The sequence below is a fragment of the Salmo salar genome, chromosome 19 (assembly GCF_965601325.2).
Source record: "Salmo salar chromosome 19, fSalSal1, whole genome shotgun sequence".
Classification (NCBI taxonomy): Eukaryota; Metazoa; Chordata; class Actinopteri; order Salmoniformes; family Salmonidae; genus Salmo; species Salmo salar.
Window position 1 is genome coordinate 15,223,063 of NC_138309.1, and position 25,101 is coordinate 15,248,163.

A 25,101-nucleotide genomic window follows, 5' to 3' on the forward strand; every position below is an offset into this window, starting at 1 on the left:
GTTCTTATGCCACTGCTTATTAGCAGATCTGGGATCAGCTTCCCCAATCCTAACCTTAACATTTTAGCTGAGAAAATGACAAAACTGATCCAAGATCAGCATCTAAGGGCAACTTCACCATGCGGACATGAGCATTCATTCCTGTTCCTGTTGTTGTGGCTTTTGCCCTCTGACCTCTGTGACATCCTGAACTTCCTGTGATGTGACTGGAGGAGTCTAGTGATCTAGGTTTTGTGTGGGGGAGCCTGCTGGGTAAAAACCCTGAAGAAGCCAGACATCAGAGGCAGGAGAGACTTGATGGGGAGATTGAAGAGGTACAGCGGACTGTAGGGCATGCCAACATGCAACTGTACTACACATTATGAGCTCACCAGCTTCTGCTTAACTTGGCTTTGTGTGGAGCTTTTAGCTTTCCCTTTGCTGAATGGATATGGTTGAGAGTGTTAGCTATTTCAAAATGAGCAAAAATATGATACTAAAGTCAAATAAGCTAATTATTAACACAATTAATTATTAACACAATTTAATTATTACACAACTTAAAATGCTACCAACTATCGACTTGTCCATTCAAGCAAGCAGTGGTTGAGCAAGTCTCACCTTTTTCTAACAGCTTGTTTGTGCTGTACATAGTTCCCTGGACAGTAGTTCTAGGTTATCCTGACCCTAACCTCTAACACTTTGGCTGGGTTCGTTGGATGCTGTTTCTGGCCTAACTCATAGATGGTGCATTTAACACTGACTGGCTGTGGTTTGAAGCAGGATGCCATATTTCCATTTCCCAGCACAACAGGTCTGGAGAGAGGATGTATCGGGCTTTTCTCAAAGCCTTGCCAAGGTGCATGAAACGGGGAAACGGCTGGACATAAAATTGTAATCTATTTGAACCAGTAGATGGCAGTGATGCTTCAGTCAAGAAACAATGAAATGTCTTCTGTCAATTGTTGACTTTCCACCCAACTTTTCATGATTTGAGAAGGGAAATCTGTTGGATTGTAATTATGGAAAAGGTTAACATAAGCGTGTGTGTGTGCGCGACTGTGTGTGTGTGTGTGTGTGTGCGCGACTGTGTGTGTGTGTGTGTGTGTGCGCGACTGTGTGTGTGTGTGTGCGTGACTGTGTGTGCACGACTGTGTGTGCGCGACTGTGTGTGCGCGACTGTGTGTGTGTGTGTGTGCGCGACTGTGTGTGTGTGTGTGTGTGTGCGCGACTGTGTGTGTGTGCGCGACTGTGTGTGCGCGACTGTGTGTGCTATGCGACCCTGTGTGTGTGTGCGACCCTGTGTGTGTGTGCGCGACTGTGTGTGTGTGCGCGACTGTGTGTGTGTGTGCGACTGTGTGTGCGCGACTGTGTGTGTGTGTGTGTGTGTGTGCTATGCGACCCTGTGTGTGTGTGTGCTATGCGACCCTGTGTGTGTGTGTTATGCGACCCTGTGTGTGTGTGTGTGTGTGTGTGTGTGTGTGTGTGTGCTATGCGACCCTGTGTGTGTGTGCTATGCGACCCTGTGTGTGTGTGTGTGTGTGCTATGCGACCCTGTGTGTGTGTGTGTGTGTGCTATGCGACCCTGTGTGTGTGTGTGTGTGCTATGCGACCCTGTGTGTGTGTGTGTGTGCTATGCGACCCTGTGTGTGTGTGTGTGTGTGTGTGTGTGTGTGTGTGTGTGTGTGTGTGTGTGTGTGTGTGTGTGCTATGCGACCCTGTGTGTGTGCTATGCGACCCTGTGTGTGTGCTATGCGACCCTGTGTGTGTGCTATGCGACCCTGTGTGTGTGCTATGCGACCCTGTGTGTGTGCTATGCGACCCTGTGTGTGTGTGTGTGCTATGCGACCCTGTGTGTGTGTGTGTGTGTGTGCTATGCGACCCTGTGTGTGTGTGTGTGTGTGTGTGTGTGTGCTATGCGACCCTGTGTGTGTGTGTGTGTGTGTGTGTGTGTGTGTGTGTGTGTGTGTGTGTGTGTGTGTGTGTGTGTGTGTGTGTGTGTGTGTGTGTGTGTGTGTGTGTGTGTGTGTGTGTGTGTGTGTGTGCTATGCGACCCTGTGTGTGTGTGCTATGCGACCCTGTGTGTGTGTGCTATGCGACCCTGTGTGTGTGTGTGTGCTATGCGACCCTGTGTGTGTGTGTGTGCTATGCGACCCTGTGTGTGTGTGTGTGTGCTATGCGACCCTGTGTGTGTGTGTGTGTGCTATGCGACCCTGTGTGTGTGTGTGCGCTATGCGACCCTGTGTGTGTGTGTGCGCTATGCGACCCTGTGTGTGTGTGTGCGCTATGCGACCCTGTGTGTGTGTGTGCGCTATGCGACCCTGTGTGTGTGTGTGCGCTATGCGACCCTGTGTGTGTGTGCGCTATGCGACCCTGTGTGTGTGTGCGCTATGCGACCCTGTGTGTGTGTGCGCTATGCGACCCTGTGTGTGTGTGCGCTATGCGACCCTGTGTGTGTGTGCGCTATGCGACCCTGTGTGTGTGTGCGCTATGCGACCCTGTGTGTGTGTGCGCTATGCGACCCTGTGTGTGTGTGCGCTATGCGACCCTGTGTGTGTGTGCGCTATGCGACCCTGTGTGTGTGTGCGCTATGCGACCCTGTGTGTGTGTGCGCTATGCGACCCTGTGTGTGTGTGCGCTATGCGACCCTGTGTGTGTGTGCGCTATGCGACCCTGTGTGTGTGTGCGCTATGCGACCCTGTGTGTGTGTGCGCTATGCGACCCTGTGTGTGTGTGCGCTATGCGACCCTGTGTGTGTGTGCGCTATGCGACCCTGTGTGTGTGTGCGCTATGCGACCCTGTGTGTGTGTGCGCTATGCGACCCTGTGTGTGTGTGCGCTATGCGACCCTGTGTGTGTGTGCGCTATGCGACCCTGTGTGTGTGCGCTATGCGACCCTGTGTGTGTGTGCGCTATGCGACCCTGTGTGTGTGTGCGCTATGCGACCCTGTGTGTGTGTGCGCTATGCGACCCTGTGTGTGTGCGCTATGCGACCCTGTGTGTGTGCGCTATGCGACCCTGTGTGTGCGCTATGCGACCGTGTGTGTGCGCGCTATGCGACCGTGTGTGTGCGCGCTATGCGACCGTGTGTGTGCGCGCTATGCGACCGTGTGTGTGCGCGCTATGCGACCGTGTGTGTGCGCGCTATGCGACCGTGTGTGTGCGCGCTATGCGACCGTGTGTGTGCGCGCTATGCGACCGTGTGTGTGCGCGCTATGCGACCGTGTGTGCGCGCTATGCGACCGTGTGTGTGTGCGCTATGCGACCGTGTGTGTGTGCGCTATGCGACCGTGTGTGTGTGCGCTATGCGACCGTGTGTGTGTGCGCTATGCGACCGTGTGTGTGCGCTATGCGACCGTGTGTGTGCGCTATGCGACCGTGTGTGTGCGCTATGCGACCGTGTGTGTGCGCGCTATGCGACCCTGTGTGTGTGCGCGCTATGCGACCGTGTGTGTGCGCGCTATGCGACCGTGTGTGTGCGCGCTATGCGACCGTGTGTGTGCGCGCTATGCGACCGTGTGTGTGCGCGCTATGCGACCGTGTGTGTGCGCGCTATGCGACCGTGTGTGTGCGCGCTATGCGACCCTGTGTGTGTGCGCGCTATGCGACCCTGTGTGTGCGCGCTATGCGACCCTGTGTGTGCGCGCTATGCGACCCTGTGTGTGCGCGCTATGCGACCCTGTGTGTGTGCGCTATGCGACCCTGTGTGTGTGCGCTATGCGACCCTGTGTGTGTGCGCTATGCGACCCTGTGTGTGTGCGCTATGCGACCCTGTGTGTGTGCGCTATGCGACCCTGTGTGTGTGCGCGCTATGCGACCCTGTGTGTGTGCGCGCTATGCGACCCTGTGTGTGTGCGCGCTATGCGACCCTGTGTGTGTGCGCGCTATGCGACCCTGTGTGTGTGCGCGCTATGCGACCCTGTGTGTGTGCGCGCTATGCGACCCTGTGTGTGTGCGCGCTATGCGACCCTGTGTGTGTGCGCGCTATGCGACCCTGTGTGTGTGCGCGCTATGCGACCCTGTGTGTGTGCGCGCTATGCGACCCTGTGTGTGTGCGCGCTATGCGACCCTGTGTGTGTGCGCGCTATGCGACCCTGTGTGTGTGCGCGCTATGCGACCCTGTGTGTGTGCGCGCTATGCGACCCTGTGTGTGTGCGCGCTATGCGACCCTGTGTGTGTGCGCGCTATGCGACCCTGTGTGTGTGCGCGCTATGCGACCCTGTGTGTGTGCGCGCTATGCGACCCTGTGTGTGTGCGCGCTATGCGACCCTGTGCGCGCTATGCGACCCTGTGCGCGCTATGCGACCCTGTGTGTGCTATGCGACCCTGTGTGTGCTATGCGACCCTGTGTGTGTGTGCGCTATGCGACCCTGTGTGTGTGCGCTATGCGACCCTGTGTGTGTGCGCTATGCGACCCTGTGTGTGTGCGCTATGCGACCCTGTGTGTGTGCGCTATGCGACCCTGTGTGTGTGCTATGCGACCCTGTGTGTGTTGCTATGCGACCCTGTGTGTGTGGTGTGTGTGTGTGTGTGTGTGTGTGCGCTATGCGACCCGTGTGTGTGTGTGCGCTATGCGACCCGGTGTGTGTGTGTGCGCTATGCGACCCTGTGTGTGTGTGTGTGTGTGTGTGTGTGTGTGTGTGTGTGTGTGTGTGTGTGTGTGTGTGCTATGCGACCCTGTGTGTGTGCGCTATGCGACCCTGTGTATGTGTGGTGTGTGCGCTGTGCGACCCTGTGTGTGCGCTGTGCGACCCTGTGTGTGCGCTGTGCGACCCTGTGCGCGCTATGCGACCCTGTGTGTGTGACCCTGTTCCTAATGATGTGTCCACATTGCCACTTGGGAGATAAATGCTGGTCCAGACATAGACTGAGACCGGGGTTAAAGGCTTAGCTGCCATCTCCCCATTCTCCCTCGTTACACCTGACAAGCTCTCCTAATCCACACACACACACACACCCCGTCAAGTCTCGCATCGATCCCCTCTTAACAGGAGCAGAGCAGGAGTGCCAACTCCGCACAACCCTTATCAGCTCCACCCGTCAATTAACACCTGGTCTCAAATGGAGCCATGCATATCTCAGCACTGCTAATTTGACACCGAGGTCTTCTCCCTGTGTATCTGATTCATTATTCAATCATTTCCTGTGTGTGTGTTTTCTGATAGACAGTCGTATGTTTCAGGGCTACAGACTGAGACTGTTGTACTCTAGAGGAAGTGCTTGTTTAGAGGAGAGACTGAGGCATTGGGCTGGTTAGGTAGGACCAGGATATAGCTGATGAATCAATAACACTGCAGTAAACAGGAGCATTGAGAGAGCTGGTTCTCCAGAGAGGTGTATGTATCACAAAGTAGCAGGAGCAGCAAAGTTGGCCAGCTAACTTTGATAAACATTTACTTGATCACAAAGCATTATCAGCTAACGTGGATAAAACATTGATGTATAGTCTACTTTTTGATATGTTTTAAATGTCAACTGTCCAAACTGGATTAGTACGTTAGCCAGCAAACTTTTGATAAACATTCGCAAGTTTTGATCATTAGGCTATATCACATGTGCGCACACAACCATAGGATATGCCAAATAATAAACCAATAGCTTAATGGTTTTCGTTTTTTATGTCAATGAAATGACAAGACAAATTTATTATCATTGGAAAGCCTGATTTGGGAGCTATCCAAGGAGGAAATAATCTCAATTAGCCTTGCCTATGAATCAGATTATAACACAATGTTACATTTACTACTACTGCCTCTGCGTGGTGAGACTATTTAATGCTGCCATCAGACCAGAAGCTATTCATCAGCAGTTTTCAGGGGCACGTTGGCTGTGTCCGAATACCCATACTAGCGTACTACATACTTAAACTGCATACTACACTGAAAAATATAAATGCAACATGGAACAATTTCAAAAGATTTGACTGAGTTACAGTTCATGTAAGGAAATCAGGTAATTGAAATAAATTCATTAGGCCCTAGTCTATGGATTTCACGACTGGGAATACAGATATGAATCCCTTGGTCACAGATACCTTAAAGGTAGGGCCTTTGATCAGAAAACCAGTCAGTATCTGGCGTGACCACCATTTGCCTCATGCAGCGCAACACAACTCCTTCGCATAGAGTTGATCAGGTGGGTTTTTTTTTTTCCCTCTCTGGCCTGTGGTGTGTTGTCCTACTCCTCTTCAGTGGCTGTGCGAAGTTGCTGGATATTGGTGGGAACTGGAGCACGCTGTCGTACACGGCGATCCAGAGCATCCCAAACATGCACCTGTGCAATGATCATGGTGTTTATTCAGCTCCGTGATATGCCACACCTATCAGGTGGATGGGTTATCTGGCAAAGGAGAAATCCTCATTAACAGGGATGTAAACAAATTTGTGCACAACATTTGAGAAAAATAACCTTTTTGTTATTTTAAACTATACTGTTCAAAAATATAAACACATTTAATGTGATGGTCCCATGTTTCATGAGCTGAAATAAAAGAAATCGTACATTTTCCATACGCACAAAAAGCTTATTTCTCTCATTTGTTGCACAAATTTGTAGTGAGCATTTCTCCTTTGCCAAGATAATCCATCCACCTGACAGGTGTGGCATATCAAGAAGCGGGATCGTCTCAATGGGGGTGGGGGGGTGTTGAGTACTTCTGTCGGTAATAAAGCCATTTTGTGGGGGGAAAATTATTCCGATTGGCTGGGCCTGGCTTCCCCGAGGGTGGGCCTATGCCCTCCAAGGCCCACCTATGGCTGCACCCCTGCTCATTCATGTGAAATCCAAAGTTTAGTGCCTAATGAATATATTTCAATTGACTGATATCCTTATATGAACTGTTACTCATTAAAAATCTTTTGACATTGTTGCGTTTTTATTTTTGTTCAGTATATTTTGGACGCAGGTATGGCTATTCGGACATGGCCACTGTCTTAAATAAAACTGTCCCTGTCACGTGAGGTCTTTGGGTGAAGGTCTTCTTGCTTTAAGTGTTCTGTATGTCCAGGTTGTTGATGTGGTTGATGTGAAGGGATATTGCACTGTAATATGTGATGTTGGTAGGGAGGATGATGATGATGATTGTGTGTGTGTGTTAGCTGAAGGAGGAGATTGATAAACTGGAGGACCGTGTGGAATGGGCCAACAACGCTCTGAAGGGGGACTGGGGCCGATGGCAGAGGAGCATGAGAGGAGACCTCAAATCAGCCTTCCTCTCCACCGCAGAGAAGAACGTAGACTACTACGAGAAGGTGAGATACAAGATACTCTGACTGGTTAGCGGGAGGGATAGATGGAGGGAGGGAGGGAGGGAAAGTTGGATTGAGACACTACTGATATGGAAGAAAGAGTTGGCTAGATGAGTCGAAATAGAAAGAGAAGTGGGGTTGGGGGTGTGACTGGTAAAAGCAGAGTTGGGGGCGATGGAAGAGAATAAGAAAAAGGTCAATTAGAGAAACAGAAAAGCACTTGGAGAGAATGTGAGAAAGACTAAATCAGTTAACTCCCCTGACTGATTCATTTTGGGGAAATGAGAGACAAATCTACACAACTAAAATTGTTAGTGGTAATTTACAATGTATCTTATAGATATTTTTGGGATGGATGTTTACTGTAAATCATTCAATGCAATTTCAGCAGAAATGTGGTTCTCTGTGCTGTGCATTTCTAGTCAGTCTGGACAGCTGCCAGTAGAGGGTGGTAGTACTTCATTTTTATTCACACTCACAAATTACTGTCAGTTCATAGAGGTTGTCAATGCAGATAATTCCAGAATAAATTGATGCTTCATCTTATGGATATCGTAAATAATATGTGGACATCAGTGGCGGTCAGTGACGTTTAAAATGAGGGAGGACAATCATTTTATTTTATGAGCATGGCCTTATTTCTATTAAAGCATATTGGATGACTAATATTCATATTTCATTCACCCAGCTCTGTAACATTGATAGGTTTAGGCTACTACGTGATACTCAAATTTTCCTTATACCCATCATGAGGTTGCTACAACCTAGCCTATGAATGAAAGTTTACGACGTAGGTGCACAGGTCGAGAGAGATTTGAGTAATCAAGGTGACACATTCAATACCGCCTTGCACAATCTTGCCTGCATCTGGCTGATCTAAGGTGTAATCATTAGTCCTACAGTTGTAAACGTGGACAAATTCAGGAATGTTAATCCCCGTTTCGTTCCATTTGCTTCTGTTTAAAAACGTTTTTCAACAGAATTGGCGGAAAGAATACACCCCTGATCACACAAAAAAAAAAACAGGTCACTTTCATAGCAGCCACATACAAACAGCATGATCCCTTTGATCGTTGGATAATTCCTTCTCGCATCTACGCGCTCTCCTCTCACCGTTTCCCTTCGGTTGTGGACTTCAGTGCACATTACAACAGCTGTCTGTGACAAGGCAATAAAACCTTTCCAAACATATCATAAGCGCTAACCACTACACACAGCCTACATTGTTGTCACCATATTAGCTAACGTCAAGTCAACATAGCTACTAGAATTAACGCGTTAGTAAACCCGCTACAATCATGCAGTACAGTTGACAAGCAGTTTAACAGTTACACAATGGCGGGCCCCGGTGGCAATACATTTATTAAACCAGAAGCTTACCTTGGCATGGAAGAGGTCTAGCGTTGGATAGCCATAACCAGCTGGCTAACATAACATCCCTCTCTGTTTGAGCCAGGTGTTTGAGTAGATTAAACTAGCTAGCTGCATTGGCTAGCTAAGTGAAAAAATATATATAATAATATAGCTAGCTCTCCTTCTCTTGCGTCTCCTTAATTTTTCAGAAATGAATTTGTTCAAAACTGTTCAACTATAGTCTTTCTCTTTGAATCAACTACTCACCACATTTTATGACCTGCAGTGCTAACTAGCTGTAGCTTATGCTTTCAGTACTACATTAATTCACTGATCCTTTGATTGGGTGTACAACATGTCAGTTCATGCTGCAAGAGCTCTGATAGGTTGGAGGACATCCTCCGGAAGTTGTCATAATTACTGTGTAAGTCTATGGAAAGGGGTGAGAACCATGAGCCCTCTCGGTTTTGTATTGAAGTCAATGTACCCAGAGGAGGACGGAAATTAGCTGTCATCCAGCTACACCATGGTGCTACCCTACAGAGTGCTGTTGTAGACCATCATTGCAACAGTGTGGTTTAATCAATTGTTTGGTGATGTGAATATATTTAGTATAGTTTTATCTGAAAAGTATCACTTTTTTAATGTTTCACTATTTTTTTTTAAATGAAATTCACTGAGGAGGATGGTCCTCCACTGGTGGACATTGGTTAGTCGGCAACCCAAGATTTGAACTACCGTAACTTCCGGACTATAAGGCGCAACTTTTTTCCCACGCTTTGAACCTCGCGGCTTAAACAATGACGCGGCTAGTATATGGATTTTTCACGCTTTCAATTTTTTTTTTCCAAAAAAACACATTCTGTGACGTGCTCAGTTTTTTGGCGGCATGAAGCTTTCATTAGACCAATGTAATTTCCGAACGGATTAAGGTCAAACAACTTTTTTGTTTACTGTTTAGATTAAATCGAGCGCTCTCAAACTTCCCATCATTCTGATTACGGTAGTCATTTTGTCACCCTCATCATGGCAAAAACACGGAGAAATGCATATGATGCAGCTTTCAAGTTGAAGGCGATTGATCTGGCTGTTGGAAAAGGAAATAGAGCTGCTGCATGGGAGCTCGGTCTTAATGAGTCGATGATAAGACGTTGGAAACAGCAGCGTGAGGAATTGGCTCAGTGCAAAAAGACAACTAAAGCTTACTGCAAATTTTTTGTTTTGTTACAAGCCGTGTTTCATTAAAGCCTGTGTAAAGTTCATTTGTTTCAATGTACCGGTAGGCACCTGCGGCTTATAGACGTGCGGCTTATTTATGTTAAAAAAAATATATAAAAAATAAATTCAGTGGGTGCGGCTTATATTCAGGTGCGCTCAATAGTCCGGAAATTACGGTATCTAAAACAAAGCTAAATGTCAATGATGGTAAGGTTTAGGAATGTTTATTTGATCTAGCTAAAAGCTGAATTGCCGTATACAAAAAAATATATAATAATTATTTAGAGGAAAATAGTGATGGATGAACAGTTGATTGAAGCAGTTTGGGATGGAGTGGAGGGAGGGAGGGACGTCAATATTATCAGTGGAGGGAGTGTCACGGTAGCAGGCAGGGGATTCAGATGATCAGTCAGACACGGACAAGTCCAGGAGCCTCAGCTACGAATCTCGCAGCCACCGACGTAATGCCTTTCCATGTATAGCCACTTGGCTCAGTTGATATGTAGCTTATCCTCCAATACCTCCGGTGGGTATTCAGTACGGAGTCGCTGCCGTTTCGCTACGACGAGACATCGCAGTCCTCTCATCTCCTCAACCTGGAGCCGTTTTCATGGCAATGTCCCAAACAGTCCCATTCACAGCTAAAACAAACTGGTTTCGCCATCAAGATGATCGGATTGTAATCTAAATGTGGTGTTAAACAGTGGATGAGGGGAAAAAAGTACAATCCTAAAAAAAACTCAATGTTCAACATTTCCCCGAATGATCAGCTTCTGGCTGTCGTTACTGCAACTTTGTGATAAAAACAAAGAGACGTGACGCAAGTAAAATGTGTAACTATCCTTTTTTTAAATCACATTTTATATATGTATTTAAAGCAGAATGTACACCGGGTACATATACAACAGAATGTTCTGTCATTTTAAGGGTCATTTAAATATATTATTAGATTGTTACATGCATACAATAATGTAACATATCTAGTTGGACCACAGTTGGAGCCTATTCAACCACCACTCCACTCCCCTGGGCCTGTTGACCAGTGGACAAACTCCACATAGCCCTGGCCTCTAAAGAAATCAAATGGTAACAAAAACAGCTTAAACCTCTCATTGATAACCAATGCAACTCCATAAGATAGGGGCTTACAGTAGCTATTATAATTACTGTGTGAACACTTTCTCACAGAGTTATTTTGACTACATTGCCTGACTATCTCTTTAATGGGGCTGATGCTGCCTGTGAGATCTCAACACACTTGTCATTCATGTTATTTTGTTCCCCTTAAATCCAATTTGCAGTTCTAAATGGTGTGTTGTCAACACACACCCAGGTTCCCTTGTTTTAATGATGTAAATCCAGACATTCTTCTTAATTCCATCATGGATGAATATCCGTCTTCTCTGCTGTTTATGATTACAAGGTTAGCACCCATTGCTATGCATTCCGCTTGACCAACCCCACCTGTGTTCTTCTTGGAGGAGACATAACAGCTGGTGCCAATCTTCCACCATCTGTCCAGACAGGGATTCTCGCAGAACCTAAGTCTGATCTGTAGCTGGTGTCTCTCCGTAGTCGTGGCATTTAGACTATTCCTGAACTGATCTTTCTCGGTGGTCATCATTTTCTGTAGCTGGTCTTTGTCTTTAGGTTGTTGTAACTGGTCTGTAGCTGGTCTCTGTAGAGTAATGACCAATGACGCCATAGTAGACACATTGGCCTGTGATCCCAACCAGCAGAAGAACACACTGCAGCATCTCCAAATGGTCTCTTCCACCACCGAAATTGTTCTGAATGTTGAGCAACAACTCATTTTCTTGGAATGGGCATGAAGGCTCTTACATTGTCATGCATTTGGCCATGAATGTCTGTATACTTTATTGCAGTAGGTCTTTTCAATCATTCCCTCTGACATCTTTACAAGCTTGTGCTCAACTACAGAAACTTGTACTGTTACTTCAGCTCTACTGTAGGTCTGTACATGAATGTCATCTCCCTGCCATGCTTCTGTGACTTACTGGAAGTGACACTGTTTTAACTTTCAACCACAGGACTGTGGCCACCATGTGACTCCCATTGGCCTTAGCTTCTAATATAAACATGTTTGTTTCCCATAGTGCACATTTATTTTTAAACTATTATGCCGAAACTGAGACTCAGTGATATGATGTTGCCACAAGCAGCGCCGCAGACATTGAGATGAGCGCAATGCAAAACTTTTCTCTCGCATAGTCGCACAAAGTATCTGTGGGATAGCTACGGGACCAAAACAAGTGGAGAAGTTTAGCCTTGCCCTTCAGTGGCAGGGCTCAGACTGCGACCATTAATTTGCGGCCCTTTGACTTGGCTGTGCGAGTAAAAAAAATGTATTGGTCTCATTGGTGCGAGATGCACGTTCATTCACCTCACTCAAAACGTCCTATTTATTAGGAGGCTAAAACCATGATTTGGTCAAACGGTAAAGTACATCTCTCAATTTTGAGCTCAATGGCAGCTAGACTGAGCAAAATGTGCATTGGCCATTGCGAGTGCATAGGTGTGTTTTGAGTTTCCCCTTACTCAGGTGGTGAATTAGCCCCAAGTAAATTGGCAGGCAAATTAACCTTTATTGAATAAATATATACAATAAAGATGATGAAACTAATTTCTTCAATACCATCTCAGCATAATGGCCTATAAAAATAATATTATATTTTTGAATTACTCATCAGCAGAGGAAAATACTCCTCACCACCCCTACCACTCTGAATTTGAGTGGTTACATTTCTCCAGCCCCATCCCTCAGCTTTTTACTGAAAAAGCGGCAGGGAGAACACTTTTTTTGTTTAAACTTCTGATTGCAGCTTTAAGCATTGAAGTGATATTTTAGCAGATAGAACAAAATGGGACCCGGTGAATTTCTACATGCGTCATATTGCAGTTTAGAAGCTAAGCCACTGTGGTTGGCACTGTTGGTATGTTTTGATACCCTCAGCCTTCAAACAGGAGTCACATTTCAACTTCCCCTTTCTGACATGCTGCTGATGGCCATATAGGAGTATAACTCTGTGAAGAGTTATGTACAGGTGTGTGGTAATGTACAATACCAGTCAAAAGTTTGGACAACCTACTCATTTAAGGGTTTTTCTTTATTTTTTTACTATGTTTTACATTGTAGACTAATAGTGAAGACCTCAACACTATGAAAGAACTCATGGAATCATGTAGTAATCAAAAAAACTGTTAAACAAATCAAATATTTTAGATTTTTCAAAGTAGCCTTGCCTCGATGACATCTTTGCACTCTTGAATTAGGTGTCCAAATGTTTGACTGGTACTGCATGTCTGCATTTTTCTCAGAGGTTCTTCACACCATGTGAAACCATCTGGCAACTTTGTGTAAAGGGGAACTTAAGGGGATTTTTGTTGTTGTTGTGAATGCTGGCATGACATGCTTCAGATGGATATGGACACTTTTTAGGTGAAATGGTTTGGTATTGAAAGAAGTTCCGCAGCAGCCCATGTTAGTGTTTGATGCTCATTCATTATGTTAACTATGTAGCACTATGTAGCCTACAATTTAACCTTAAATACATTACACTTATGCACTCTTGTCTGAAACTCATCATATTGTTTGAGTCGCCCCAAGGCTGGGCGCAACAAACACAACCCACTTAAGCATAGGGAGAGGGAGGTGGGGGAGAGGGCAGAGAGATTTGAGAGAAAGTGAGCGAGGGACAGGTGGAGGATGTAAGTGTGTTCTGTCTTAATCAGGCCTGTGAGGTCAACCCTGAGTGTACAGTCAGACTATCTGTTCCAGGTCATTCTGATAGGAAGAGAACACGTGTTCTAATACACCTCAATCCCATGAAAGAAGAAATGATGGGGGAGGAGTGTACTGTATCATGTGATTCACAATGTAGCATCATTTATGAAGGACAATTCTACAAGTATTTTTGTTGTTGATGCGACAACATTTTGGAAACGAAAACAGCCATTACCTTGCTCTCTAACCAAGGTGCATATATTGAGGCGCAACTGAATTGAAGAGGAGACGACGGTCACACTTTATTTAGCTGGTCCGATATAAATGATCTACAGATGGCATGTATTTAACGTCTACTGAACATCTACAAACCGTCTACTTGGGACTATTCAAATAGTCTTACAGAGATGACGATTTGAAAGTAGTTTTTTTCTTGGCGGCACATCAGAAGTTTGCTGGAGGCTGGTGTTGTATTTAGTTTTGTGTACTTGTAGGAATACAAGGCAGCATGCTAATTGATCTAAATCCTCTAGACTGAATATGAGCATGGCTTCAAGTAACTCATCCATTAATACCAGGGGCGCAACTTTGGTTTTAGTGAGGGGGATTATTATAAAAAAATATATAATGATTATCCAGTCGGATAAATACTCCAAACAGCCTACCCGGTCGCTCGGAGATGTCCGCAAGGTCCGTTGCCTTGTTTTGTATCACATTCCAATTATAAAACTGGGGGGGGGGGACAAAAATGCAATTTCAAAATGTGTAGGGTACATGTCCCCAGTGAAAGTTGCACCCCTGATTATTACCCTGCAAGAAAGGAGTCTTGTCTAGGCAAGATCCATATCCGATAAGCCCATCGCTCATATGTTTTCTTGTATGGCCTGAAGGTAGCATCATTTGTTTAATGCAATATAGTGTGGGAAAAACCTCTTCAGTTGTGGGATACTTTGAGACAGAGTCCTCAGCTGCTATGGCTTTGTTGTGTAGCAGAAACAGAGGTCATTTGTCTTGATTGGTTCTTGCTGGCGAATTGGTGCACCAAGTAAAGACTTTGCATCCCAAATTGCCCTCTATTATACTTACAGTGCACTACTTTTGACGAGGATCAATAGGACTCTGATTAAAAGTAATGCCAGTTGGGACACGTCCTTTGTCAGGGATTGAAGTGGTGGGACTTTGAATAAATTTGGAAACAGCATATTCCGAGGCTGCATTCGTTGTAGCTGGGAATTTTAACAAAGGAAATGTAAGGAGAATTCTCCCGAAATTCCACCAACACATCTCTTGCCCAACTCATGGGAGAAATACATTGGCCCATTTGTTATTCTCCATTCTGAGACAGATACAAAGTGGACTGGTTGATTGAAATAGGGTAATGTGTTCCCAAAACGAGTTGCGGTTTTTGGATGTTGTCTATCTATTTGTTTTGCTGAATGTATGAATAACATGTTATTTCCATGTCAAAGTGCCAGTTGGCAACCCATCTCTTATGGGATTAATTGACACATTAACAAACATTACAGTAATTCTCTGTGATAATTTAGCAATTATTCCGGTGTTCTGTGCATTGCACACCGCATAAATCAATGCATAATAGTAAATAAGGTTATCCAAGCAATAATTATAACCCTAGAGCAGTAAAAATACAGACTTGTTTTTGTATTTATCTGACACAAAGAGATGGTTCAAGTGTGAGACAGGCCTACACACAATCTATAAACTGTATAAACGTGCCATTTGCATATTTCTATAAATTAATTATAGGTCTCCCATTCTTTTATTCCAGGCTTTATCGTAGAATTCCGCAAATGGAAATACACAATGCACAAACTATTTCAGTTTCTCCTCATGGCTCAGCCACATAATGCCAGGCTATATCTGTTGGGCTTTCTGGAATAAGAGCAAGCGTATATCGTGGTAGAAAGGGCAATACAGGATAACATTTATTTCATTTTCTATTTCTTCGAGGTCACAATAGTTACATAGTCTTCACCATTATACCAACCTGTTTTGGAGTCAGGCCTAAACTCCCAACATCTGTGCCTGACCTCACTAATGCTCTTGTAGCTGAATAAACAAATCCCCGCAGCAATGTTCCAACTAGAGGTTGGCCGATTTAATTATGGCCGATTTTTCAAGTTTTCATAACAATCAGATTTTTAATCGGTATCGGCTTTTTTTTGGACCACCAATAATCCATATCGGCGTTGGAAAATCATAATCGTTCGACCTCGAGTTCCAACATCTAGTGGAAAGCCTTCCCAGAAGAGTGGAGGCTGTTATAGCAGCAAATGAGGGACCAACTCCATATTAATGCCCATGATTTTGGAATGAAATGTTTGCGCTTTTGGCCATGTAGTGTATCTCTTGCACACATTCACCCTTAATCAAACAAAAGGTTCTCAATTTGGGTTGATGATTAATCTCCAACACCCATTTATTTTCATATTGCATCATCAGTTTTTTTAATGGCACCTATGTCTCCCTTAATTTGGTTTTCGTACAACTGTTCAGTCACTGTTGGAAAAGGTCAGACATTTCAGTGGCCCAGGCTCCCCCAATAAATAGATCCCATTAAAAACTTAGCTGGCTATTCTGGCAATTGGAATATCCAACAGTCTATTTCAAAGTCTCACCATATGCCTTCCATCATGGCTCACAGGGTTCCCGGCCCATGTCCCCAATTATTACCAGTAAAGGTGCAAACTTGTCGATACCTAAAAAATAACAAACTGCTCTGTTTATAGATGTTTTTTTTTTTAGATACCTCTTAGCACCCCACATTCCTGCTGAAAAGTCCAGAACAGGTACATGCATGTCTGCTACAGTTTGGAATACGTGGCATAATCATTGTCTTTTCATGTGTTTTTGTTGTTCCTACAACTCCCCCCCAAGAGCTCTACTTGCTGAGTCGGCCTGCTCACATATAGAAAGGTCATATGTTCAACAAAATAAAGACCTAAATATTTATAATTGCTAGTAAACTCAAGAATTTCTTCACCAAAACCAAACCGAAAAGCACTTATCTTAGTACCTGGGTTTCTAAAATGCAATTTCTGTGTGGCTTTTCTGGTTGATCATAAGCCTCTATCTTTTCAACCAATTGACTGTACATAATTCAGTATTTCTGCAGGTCATGTTCAGTTTCTGCCATCAAAATAATGTAATTAGCATATAAGAGGATACTTAGTATTTCATCATATCTTACTCCAATATTTAACTGTTTAATTTATTTTGCCAAATAATTCATTAGCATAGCAAACAGAGGCGTCTCCTTGTTTTACACCTCAGTGTGGGAAACCAAATCTGTATCTCCTCTAGATGTAATAACTGCCCTCTCTATCTGTTTGAATAGGCAGTCTTTTATCAAACACATGCTGTTTTTCTTAACTCATCATTCCAATGAGACTTGTAAACGTTCCTGGACTTGGGTGTATTCTTTATTCAATTTTTTTTCTCATTTCAGAATATATATGACAATGTTTCATACCACACGTCTAAATCTAATTTTGTTGACATCTTTGCGGAGTTTCAATGTTCTCACAGAGCTCTGCATTTTACAGAACATAAAGTAGTTTGGCGCATACATTTTCTTACATTTAGGCCTATGTGGGGTATGTATCGTTTGCCCCAAGTGATGCACAGTGGCTGAGAAAGTTCATGGCCAACAGAAAAGATCATAAATAAAATGGATTGATCAGGAAGTATTTTTCTCCAATTAAGTCAAAACATCTGCATTCTTCAACCATCTGTGTAGTGGGTAAAACGTTAAATTCAAACAAGTTTCTAGACAGTCGTGGAGGTTAACTACAATATAAACGCAACATGCAACAATTTCATAGAAGGAAATCAGGCAATTGATTTCCTTATATGGAATTGTGTACAGATCGTTGCGACATGGGACCGTGCATTATGCCGAAACATGAGGTAATGGCGGCGGATGAATGGCATTACAATGGGCCTCAGACACGGTATCTCTGTGCGTTCGAATTGCCATCAATAAAATGCCATTGTTTTCGTTGTCCGTAGCTTATTCCTGCCAATACCATAACCCCAATGCCACAATGGGGCACTCTGCTCACAGCTTTGACATCAGCAAACTGCTCGCCCACATGACTCCATACACACTATCTGCCCGGTACAGTTGAAACTGGGATTCATCCTTGAAGTGTACACTTCTCTAGTGTGCCAGTGGCCATCGAAGGTGAGCATTTGCACACTGAAGTCGGTTACGATTCCGAACTGCAGTCAGGTCAAGACCCTGGTGAGGATAACAAGCACGCAGATGAGCTTCCCTGAGATGGTTTCTGACAGATTGTGCAGAAATGTTTTGGCTGTCTGGGTGGCTGGTCTCGGACGATCCCGCAGATGAAGAAGCGGGATGTGTGAGGCCAGTTGGATGTACTGCCAAAAACTCTAAAATGACCATTGGAGGCAGTTTATGGTAGAGAAATTAACATTCAAATCTCTGGCAACAGCTCTGGTGGACATTCCTGCAGTCGGCATGACAATTTAGAGTGGTCTTTTATTGTTCCCAGCACAAGGTGCACCTGTGTAATGATCATGGTGTTTAATGAGCTTCTTGACACGCCACACCTTTCAGGTGGCTGGATTATCTTGGAAAAGGAGAACTGCTCTCTAATGGGTGTAAACAAATTTGAGAGAAATAAGCTTTTTGAGGGGAAGGATCAATTCTGGGATCTTTTATTTCCTCATGAAAAGTAGGACCAACACTTTACATGTTGCGTTTATATTTGTGGTCTCTGTGTGTGTGTGTGTGTGTGTGTGTGTGTGTGTGCGCGCGCGCAGTTGAAGTCGGAAGTTTACATACACCTTAGCCGAATACATTTAAACTGTTTTTTTTCTGAGGTCTTAGCTGATTTATTTTGATTTTCCCAAATGTGTCAAGCAAAGAGGCACTAAGTTTGAAGGTAGGCCTTGAAATGCATCCACAGGTACACCTCCAATTGACTCAAATGATGTCAGTTAGCCTATCAGAAGCTTCTAAAGCCATGACATCATTTTCTGGAATTTTCCAAGCTGTTTAAAGGCACAGTCAACTTAGTGTATGTAAACTTCTGACCCACTGGAATTGTGATACAGTGAATTATAAGTGAAGTCTGTAAACAATTATTGGAAAAATTACTTGTCATGCACAAAGTAGATGTCCTAACCGACTTGCCAAAACTATAGTTTGTTAGCAAGTAATTTGTGGAGTGGTTGAAAAACGAGTTTTAATGACTGACCTTAATGACTGACCTTAGTGTATGTAAACTTTCAACTGTGTGTGTGTGTGTGTGTGTGTGTGTGTGTGTGTGTGTATACACACTCACACACACTACATGGCCAAAAGAATGTGGAGACATGCTCGTCGAACATCTCATTCCAAAATCATGGGCATTAATATGGAGTTGGTCCCCCTTTTGTTGCTATGACAGCCTCCACTCCCCTGGGAAGGCTTTCCACTAGATGTTGGAAAGTTGCTGCGGGGACTTGCTTCCATTCAGCCACACGAGCATTAACTTGTCACTAAGCTCAGGGTCTTGGGTCAGAACCCCAGGTGGTGAGGGTAGGTAACAACACCTCCGTGACGCTGATCCTCAAAACGGTGTTCCCCCTCCTGTACTCCCGTGGCTGCTATTGCGCCTCTACAACCTTAGGCAGCTGAAGAAATTCAGTAAGACCCTCACAAACTATTACACATACACCATTCAGAGAATTCTGTCAGACTGCATCACCGCCTGGTATGGAAACTGCACCTCCCTCAACCGCAGGGCTCTCCAGAGGGTGGTGTGGTCAGCCCAACGTATCATCTGGGGCCCGCTGCTTGCCCTCCAGGACATTTACAGTGCTCTGTGTCAAAAGAAGGCCAAGAAGACCATTAAGGACCTCATTCACCCGAGCCATGGACTGTTTACTTGGCAACCGTCTAGCAGACGGAGTCAGTACAGGTGCATCAGTGCCAAGACCGAGACTAAGAAACAGCTTCTATTACCAGGCCATCAGACTGTTGACCAGCAATCACTAGCAGTCTACCAGGTGACGCACACTCACACAACACACGTACGCACTATCTTACACACACACACCCACATCCTTGCTATGGCACCGATAGACATTGCACCTCTGCTTCTCGCTCCTAAACAATTTTGCAGTTTTTTTTTTTTCTTAGATTATTAGCCCAGAAAGTTTTTTCTGTTATTACATACAGCCGGAAATTACTTTTTACAAGCATTTCGCTACACGCGCAATAACATCTGCTGAATATGTGTATGCGACCAATACAATTAAATTTGATTTAACACCTCAGTCACAAACACACACACTCACAAATACTGCTTTCCCGATGTGGCTCATTGTAATATTTCTATTACTGTAGTTTGTATTTAGTTACACTGTTTCTACACACCGCATATTTATCTACTTGATTCTTGACATAGCTCACTAATATATATATCTACTGCTGTATGTATCATTGTTAGTATGTCTTGTGGAAATTATTTTCGGTGTACATACAGTGCTTTATGGAAGTATTCCCACCCCTTGACTTTTTCTTACTGCCTGAATTGCAAATGGATTAAATTGAGATTACACAATACCCCATAATGTCAAAATGAAATTGTTTATGGAAATGTTTCCAAATTTAAAAATCAAAAGCTGAATATTCTTGAGTCAAGTATTCAACCCCTTTGTTATGACATGCTTAAATCCGTTCAGGAGTAAAAATGTGCTTAACAAGTCACATCAGTTGCATGGACTCACTCTGTGTGCAATAACTGTGTTTAACAGTGATTTTTCAAGCACAGATTCAACAACACAGACCAGGCAGGTTTTCCAATTCCTCACAAAGAAGGGCACCTATTGGTAGATGGGTGGGGGGAAAAAAGCTTAATTACACCCAGTCACTACAAAGATACAGGAGTCTTTCCTAACCGCTCAGGGATTTCACCATGAGGCCAATGGTGGCTTTAAAACAATTTGTCTGTGGTATGAGAATTGAGGATGGATCAACAACATTGTAGTTTCTCCAGAATACTAACCTAAATGACAGGGAACAGAATGAAGCCTGAGAGGTATATGATTGGGCCGTGATTGGGAGTCCCATACGGCGGCGCACAATTGGCCCAACATCGTCCGGGGTAGGCCGTCATTGTAAATAAGAATTTGTTCTTAACTGACTTGCCTAGTTAAATAAAGATTCAATAAAAAAATAACCTGAACCAGGTTTTTTTTTTTTTATCAGTCAACCTATCAGGGTAGTTACAAACAGCACAGGAATGAAATCAACATGTATTGATCACATCTTTACTAATGTTGCAGAAATTAGCTTGAAAGCAGTATCCAGATCCATCGGATGTAGTGATCACAGTATAGTAGCCATATCTAGGAAAACCAAAGGCTGGGCCTAATATAGTGTATGAGGTCATTCAATAAGTTTTGTAGTGATTCCTATGTTATTGATGTAAAGAATATCTGTTGGTCCGTGGTGTGTAATGAGGAGCAAACAGACACTGCACTTGACACATTTATGAAATTGCTTATTCCAGTTGCTAATAAGCATGCACCCATTAAAAAAATTATTATAACTGTTAAATCCCAGTGGATTGATGAGGAATTGAAAAAGTGTGTGGTTGAGAGGGATGAGACACAAGGAATGGCAAATAAGTCTGGCTGCACAGCCGATTGGCAAACTTATTGCAAATTGAGAAATCATGTGACTAAACTGAATAAAAATAAGCAGAAACTACACTATGAAACTAAGATAAATAAAGAATGATAGTAAAAAGCTTTGGAGCACCTTAAATTAAATTCTGGGAAATAAGGCAAACTCGGCTACATCATTCATTGAAACAGATGGCTCACTCATCCCAAAACCAACTGATATTGCCAACTACTTTAATGATTTTTTTTCATTGGCAAGATTAGCAAATTTAGGCATGACATGCCAGCAACAAATGCTGACACTACACATCCAAGTATATCTGACCAAATGGTGAAAGACAAGCATTGTCATTTTAAATTCCCAAAACTTAGTGTGGAAGAGGTGAACAAAAATATTGTCTATCAACAATGACAAGCCACCGGGTTCTGACAACTTGGATGGAAAATTACTGAGGATAATAGTGGAAGATATTACCACTCCTGTTCGCCACCTCTTCAATTTAAGCCTACTAGAAAGTGTGTGCCCTCAGGCTTGGAGGGAAGCAAGTCATTTCGCTACCTAAGAATAGTAAAGCCCCCTTTATTGGATGAAATAGCCGACCAATCAGCCTGTTACCAACCCTTAATAAACTTTGGGAAAAAATTGTTTGACCAGATACAATGCTATTTTACAGTAAACAAACTGACAAACTTTCAGCATGCTTATAGAGAAGGACATTCAACAAGCACAGCACTTACACAAATGACCGGCTGAGAGAAATTGATGATATAAAGATTGGGGGGGCTGTTTTGTTAGACTTCAGTGCGGCCTTTGACATTATCGATCATAGTCTGCTGCTGGCAAAACGTATGTATTATAGCTTTACACCCCCTGCCATATTGTGTATAAAGAGTTACCTGTCTAACAGAACACAGACGGTGTTCTTTAATGGAAGCCTCTCCAACATAATCTAGGTGGAAATAGGAATTCCCCAGGGCAGCTGTCTAGGCCCATTTACTTTACTCAATCTTTACTAATGAATTGCCACTGGCTTTGAGGAAAACCAGAGTGTCTATGTATGCGGATGACTCAACACATGACTGCAAAAGTTAACAAATAGTTGCAGTTAGTTTTAGAGTGGGTGGCAAGGAATAAGGTAGCCCTAAATATTTCTAAAACTAAAAGCATTGTATTTGGGACAAATCATTCACTAAATCCTAAATCTTGTAAAAAATAATGTGGAAATTGTGCAAGTTGAGGTGACTAAACTGCTTGGGGTTATGTTGTATTGTAAATGGTCAAAGCATATTGATACAACAGTAGCTAAGATGGGGAGAAGTATGTTCATAAGGCGCTGCTCTACCTTCTTGACAGCACTGTCAACAAGGCAGGTCCGACAGGCCCTAGTTTGGTTTCACCTGGACTATTGTTCAGTCATGTGGTCAAGTGCCACACATTTCTTTTTAATTGGGGCAGCACAGGTAGCCCTTGGATGTACACAGAGAGCTAATAATAATAATAATAATATGCATGTCAATCTCTCCTGGCTCAAAGTGGAGGAGAGATTGACTTCATCATTGCTTGTATTTCTGAGAGTTATTGACATGTTGAATGCACCGAGCTGTCTGTTTTGAACTACTGGCGCACAGCTCGGACACCCATGCATACCCCACAAGACATGCCACGAGGTCTCTTTACAGTCCCCAAGTCCAGAACAGATTATGGAAGGCACACAGTACTAAATAGAGCCATGACTACATGGAACTCTATTCCACATCAAGTAACTCATGCAAACAGTAAAATTAGATGGAGAAAAACCAGATGAAAAAAAACACACGTTATGGAACAGTGGGGTCTGTGAAGCAACACAAACATAGACACATGCATGCACACACACACAATAGCATACACACGATAGCATACGCACTATACACATGTATACATGGATTGTTGTACTGTGTATATGTGGTAATTGTGGAGTAGGGGCCTGAGGGCACACAGTCTGTGAATGTAATGTTTTTAAAATTGCATAAACTGCCTTAATTTTGCTGGACCCCAGGAAGAGTATGGGGATCCATAATAAATACAAACAAGGCACTAAAGTAAAACTGCAAAACATGTAACAAAAAATGAACTTGATGTCCTGAATACAAAGTGATATGTTTGGGGGCAGATCTAACACAACACATTTCTGTGTACCACTTCATATTTTCAAGCATGGTGGTGGCTGCATCGTTATGGGTATGCTTTTCATCGGCCAGGACTAGGGAGTTTTTGGGGGATAAAAAGAAACTGAATAGAGCTAAGCACAGGCAATATCCTAGAGGAAAACAACCTGGTTGTCTGCTTTCTAATAGACACTGGGAGATATTCACATTTCAGCAGGACAATAACCTAAAACACGAGGCCAAATATACATGAGATGCTTACCAAGAGGACATTAAATGTTCCTGAGTGGCCTAGTTAGTTTTGACTTAAATCTGAGAATCTATGGCAAGACCTTGAAATTGGCTGTCTAGTAATGGTCAACAACCAAATTGACAGAGCTTGAGTAGTTTTTAGAAGAATAACGTGTAAATATTGTACAATCTATGTGTGCAAAGCTCTTAGAGACTTACCCAGAAATATTTACAGCTGTAATCGCTGCCAAAGGTGATTCTAAAATCTATTGACTCAAGGATGTGAATACTTATGTAAATTAGGTTTCTGTATTTAATTTTCAATACATTTCCTAACATTTGTAGAAACATTTTCTCTGTCATTATGGGGTGTTGTGTGTTCAATTAAATTTTGAATTTACGCAAAAACATAATGTGGAAATTCAAGGGGTATGAATACTTTCAAAAGGCACTATGTATAAGTTGCATTTTGATTACTGTTAGTGCCATTTGGGATGAATCCAATTTAACCCAACTTTCTTGATTTCTAGTTGTTTGTTTTTTTTTGTGCTTGTTTTTACTTGTTAATTATTTGTGTACTTGCTTGACTTTTTACTGCATACTTAGGAGCTAGGAACATAAGCATTTCGCTGCACCCGCTATAACATCTGCTAAACTGTGTGCGCGACCAAAAAACTTTGAGTTGATTTTATTCAGGTGTTGAAGGCGGCTGGATGATGAGTGTGCCGTGGGCTTTGTGAATGATTCATGTAAGACCTTTAATAAGAGAAGAGTCTAGGAGGTCCGCACTCGACACAGAATCCGGTATGAGAGGTGGCAGCAGTAAGCCTGGGAGGGAATGCTCTGTGCCCCTCATCTACCTCGCTCCACCACCCTACTGCGTTCTTCACCCTGTGGTACCGCCAATGCAATAACCTGGCCCTACTGGCGAGACGGAAAAGGAGAGGAGGAGAGCAGGGATGGATGCGTGACACAGAGGGGTAGATAAAGGGAGGAGTTAGGAGGAACTGGGGGAAGGAAGAGGGGATGAAAGGAGTAAGATGAATGGAGGTTCGGACTGGGAAAGTTGAAGAGACGGGGGAAAGGGTTGTACTCGGAGGACAGTGAGGTGTTTGCTCTTCCTGAGATGGAATATTAACATCAATTATGGGCTTGGGTAAATCTCAGGGTGCATGCTTGTCTGAATCATCAGTTTGCCTGGGGGTTATAGACCCATTTTCCATACTTTATTCCATACCTGTCACATTCAATCTTCTTATGACTGTAACCATACTGAGATACCCAGAGCTGCAATGCTAGGTCAAACAGAGGTCATAGTTCAGTTCTCTGATTATTACTGTACTGTAATATAGACATATTATTAATAGAATGTGAAAAGCCCCTCAGACCAGAGATTATATTTCTATGACTGTAAGCACCTTGTACCTTTTAGTTCCAAACCAATGCCCGCTCAAATTGTTTGTAAACAGGATTTATTATTTCCTACAGATGTCGTGTCTCTGCATAAACGCTGACG

General features: G+C 43.7%; 1 protein-coding gene across 2 annotated transcripts in view; it reads left to right on the plus strand.

Annotated features, from left to right (window-relative positions):
- Positions 1 to 25,101, plus strand: part of snx7 (sorting nexin 7) — a 46,839-nt gene that overhangs the window by 18,347 nt on the left and 3,391 nt on the right. The window contains exons 8-9 of one of the 2 annotated variants that reach the window (XM_014157379.3): positions 213 to 314; positions 7,076 to 7,228. In XM_014157379.3, coding sequence (XP_014012854.2) covers positions 213 to 314; positions 7,076 to 7,228 — 255 coding nt within the window. The remainder of the gene's footprint in view (positions 1 to 212; positions 315 to 7,075; positions 7,229 to 25,101) is intronic. The other variant, XM_014157380.3, reaches the window with a different exon arrangement.